General features: G+C 50.6%; 1 protein-coding gene across 1 annotated transcript; it reads right to left on the bottom strand.

Moving 5' to 3' along the window:
* Positions 1-1,020: 1,020 nt before the first annotated feature.
* Positions 1,021-3,625, bottom strand: LOC108409598 (DDB1- and CUL4-associated factor 12-like protein 2). Its single transcript, XM_037015010.2, has one exon. The coding sequence runs from the start codon at positions 3,402-3,404 to the stop codon at positions 2,034-2,036; it is 1,371 nt and encodes a 456-aa protein (XP_036870905.2). The 5' UTR covers positions 3,405-3,625; the 3' UTR covers positions 1,021-2,033.
* Positions 3,626-3,830: the final 205 nt, after the last annotated feature.

The following is a 3,830-nucleotide window of genomic DNA, read 5'->3' as shown; positions in this document are numbered from 1 at the left end:
AGGGATGCATACATTATTTATGGGAGGTTAAGTTGGTAGGATCTTTTGAAAGGTTTAGCAGTGACTATCAAATATAAAAGTGACCCAGCAACTCCATTTCCAGGAATTTATCCTGAAGATATATATACACATGTGCACAAAGATGTATTGCACCTAAGTAATCAGAACAGAATTGTTTATACAGTAACAGAAAATAAGAACCAATATAAATGCTCATCAAAAGTGTAATGAGTAAATAATGTTCCAACCATACAGGGCAATACTATACAATTAAAATGAATTAGGTAGATATGTATTAGAAACAATCTCTAAAATTTTGTGGTTAAAGAAGTCACAGATATGTACAGCAGTACATGCTATCATTTGTATAAAAATTACATACACACACATGGTTATGTATGTATAAACCATCTCTAAAAGGACACACACACACAATATGTACTGCTTGTGGATGAGGGGCAGAACATCAGGGATCCCAGCATATGAGACTGACTTTTCACTATACACCTTTTATAAAGTATGTTTTTTTGGGTCATGTGTATGCATTACTTAATTTAAATTAAAACAAAAAATAAAGACAAGTGGGAACTCTTGATAGATGTAACTTAAAATATTAGAACTAGCTGTATACATAAAATGGTATACATCTATGCCTTTTCCTCATTTGGGAAGTAATACATACACAAATATATAGTATATGGATGTAGGAGGTCATAAGCACAACACATATGTCTGTGTAAATGAAAAACATTTTGTTAAATCCTCCTAAAAACAGAAGATGCCTAACTGTTCTACTTAGAGCAAGTGTATTTAGATAAGATATTCAAGATGTTAATCTTTTAACCCGACAGTAGCATAAATTTGCTTTTGAAAAACAAATGCCCAAAGTAATGTGTGCATAGCTGATGTTTCAGCTTGTTTCTCCGAGAAGATTTTTACTTTGATAAATACATTCCTAAGAAGGACAATTCAATTACAAAGGAAAAAAAGTGTGTATTTAAGATTTCAAAAACTCTAGCCTAGCACTTAATTGCTAAAGTGATAAAATATGTTTTATTTGTTTTTCTGCAATACATCACATACTCAATTCAGAAAAAAGGACTATCCATGTATATATGAATAGTCAAAAGAATAGTCAACAATACCTATATGGAGCACAATACCTGGCCTTTCTTTGTAAATGGCTGTCTGGATAGTGTTACCTAAACTTTAAAGAAATGTTTACTACAAAAAGTACCTACTTGATTGTCCTGCCATATATTGGCCAGTTTTGATTAGCTCTGAAAATTTGTAGCGTAAATGCCACCCAAAAAAGAAGGCCATAATACAGCAGCTTTAAACAAGAAGACTAAGGGCCTGGGGGTATTGATGCTAAATTTTATTGAATAATCAAAATTGTGATTAATAGAATGAATGTCATTGTGAGATTTCTTACAAAAACATATTTTTGAAGTATTTTATGTACCAAAAACATACAAACAACAAACACTGAGTTTCCAACATCCAAATGAAACAAGCCCCAAATGATGGCAATCTAGAACTTGAAATGCACTAATTGGAGCAGGGCTATAAACCTGCCTTGCTGTATGATGGGTAGTTTCAGACCAACCCCAATTACACTTTTCAAGACACATTTTCCCAAATTACCACACATCTGAAATACGTAAAAGACTCGATTATACTGTTGAAATACTAGTAAAATAAAGTACTGAATTGTAGTGGGAGTAATGACTGCATCAGCCCAAAGAGCACATGTGAATCACTCGGAGAACGCAAAGATTAGCCAAAATTCTTTGTAAAAGAAGGACAAAAAGATGAAATTTAGAGGAGGTGCAGAAAATTCTTAAACCATGCTTTGACTGCCCAAATGACCACTCTGCTTTCTCTCTGCCTCATACATACTAAGCACAGGTTAAGTGGGACCCTTTCCACTTGGAAGACAAAAGTCCACAGAGTTAAAAGCACAAACAGCGTGAAGAAGGAAGAGGAGGAGACTGAAGGTAAACCTGGGCTCCCAGAACACAAAAGCATCCTCAGCTCCAGAGGCCTGCATAGTTCCCGTGGAGGCCGGAGGGCAGAGGCCCCCCACCCACGAAGAGCTTCATCTCAGGCCAGTTGTAGCAGTGGGTGTAGAGCGCGTTGGGGAACTCTTCAACGTCACCGAAGTAGTTCACCAACAGGTTATCGTGGTTGAGCCAACCTCTGCCACAGGTGAGCTTGAGCTTCCTCCGGGCGGGCCCGGGAGAGGAGTCCAGGCTGGCCGAGAACCCCTCCTGCAGAAACTTCTGGGCGCGGACGTCATAGAAGAGCAGGGAGCCATGGCCCGTGCCCACGGTGATGATGTGCTCATAGAAGCTCAGCGAGCGCACACCTGTGCCGCCCTCTCGCGAGCACAGGGGCCGGATGTTATGCTGGCGCTGGCGCGGATCCAGGAAGGAGACGTGAGACTGGGAGCCCACCGCGTAGAGCGACAACTCATCGCAGTAAGTCAGGCACACGTTCTCCCGGCAGTAGGGCAGCCTGATGGACAGCAGCCTGGAGAGGGTGCTCCGGGCTTTCCACAGGTGGAAGTAGCCGTCCAGGGACACCGCTCCCAGCTCCTGGTTCTTGCCGCTGAAGGCCAGGGCCCGCACCTTGCGGCTACTAGGGTTGGTGTTGGCCCTGGGGATGGACTCCACGTCCTTCGGACGGATGTGGGCGTATACCGGGAACCCCGCGTCGTTGTGCCAGGCGACGCTGCCACTGATCACGTCGGGGTCCATCCGCCACAGCGCCACAGTGCCGTCGCGGGAACCGCTCACGACCACTGTGTCGCTCATCCAGGCGATGGCGAAGATCCAGTCCTTGTGGCCGTGGCGGTCGCCCAGGCACATGGGGTCCAGGGTGGGCAGCCGGTAGACAGCCAGGCTGTTGGGGTTCTCGCCCCCGGTGGCCAGAAGTGTCTTGGAAGGGTTCAGCTCGATGGCGTGTATACCGCAACTCGGCTGGGCGCGCGCCAGCCCCGGACCCCGGTCCCGCATTAGCGGGATGCGCGTCACCTGGCTTGACTGCACGTCCACCACGCAGAGCGTGTTGCACTTGGTGCCGCACACCACCTGCCTGGCGTTCAGCCACTGCGACGCGAACACCTTGTTGAGGGTGCCCAGGGCCAGCTCGCGCTCCCTCAGCAGCTCGGGCAGCTTCTGCACCGCGTAGGCGCGCAGCTGGCCCTCGAAGACCGCGCGCCCCGCGCCGCCAGCGCCCACCTCGCGGTCCTTCAGGTAGTGCACCAGCGAGCTCCGCGCCGCCCGCCGCTTCTGCTTGGGCAGCGGCCCCCCTCCGTCCGCCGCTGCCGCTGAGCTCGAGGCGCCCTCCTGGAGCGCGAGCGCTTTCCGCTTCCTGCTACCTGTTTGCTGCTGGTCCATGGTGGGCGGTGGGCGAGAGGCGGCGGCGCTTTGGCGGCGCGTGGCCCCCTTGGCCGTGGCGGCGGCGCCGGGAGCGCGGGCTCTCGGGGACCAGGAGGCTGGAGCGACCGCGGGGCGTGGAGCCTGCCGAGTCCGGAGCGCGGCGGCGGCGGCTGCGACGGAGGCTAGGGCGGCGGGGCCGGTCGAGGCACGCGGGCCGTAGGGAGTGGAGCGCGGGGGTGGCGCGGGTATAGGCTAGGGCGGAAAGTGAGGCTGGCGGGGCGGCGGGAGCCGAGGCGGTGTGGAACCCTGACGACGCTGGGGGCCCCGCGCGAGGGGCGGAGGCAGCGGGAGGAGCCGGCCAGAGCGGGCGTTGGGTGCAGGGTAGCGCACGCCGGTCTGGGAGGGATCGGAGGGGAGCGGGAGGTGGGGGATGGAACCCGCAGC

This window comes from Manis javanica, chromosome X (assembly GCF_040802235.1).
Source record: "Manis javanica isolate MJ-LG chromosome X, MJ_LKY, whole genome shotgun sequence".
Classification (NCBI taxonomy): domain Eukaryota; kingdom Metazoa; phylum Chordata; class Mammalia; order Pholidota; family Manidae; genus Manis; species Manis javanica.
The sequence above is the reverse complement of the archived record's forward strand: the minus strand, read 5'-3'. Positions and strand labels throughout refer to the sequence as shown.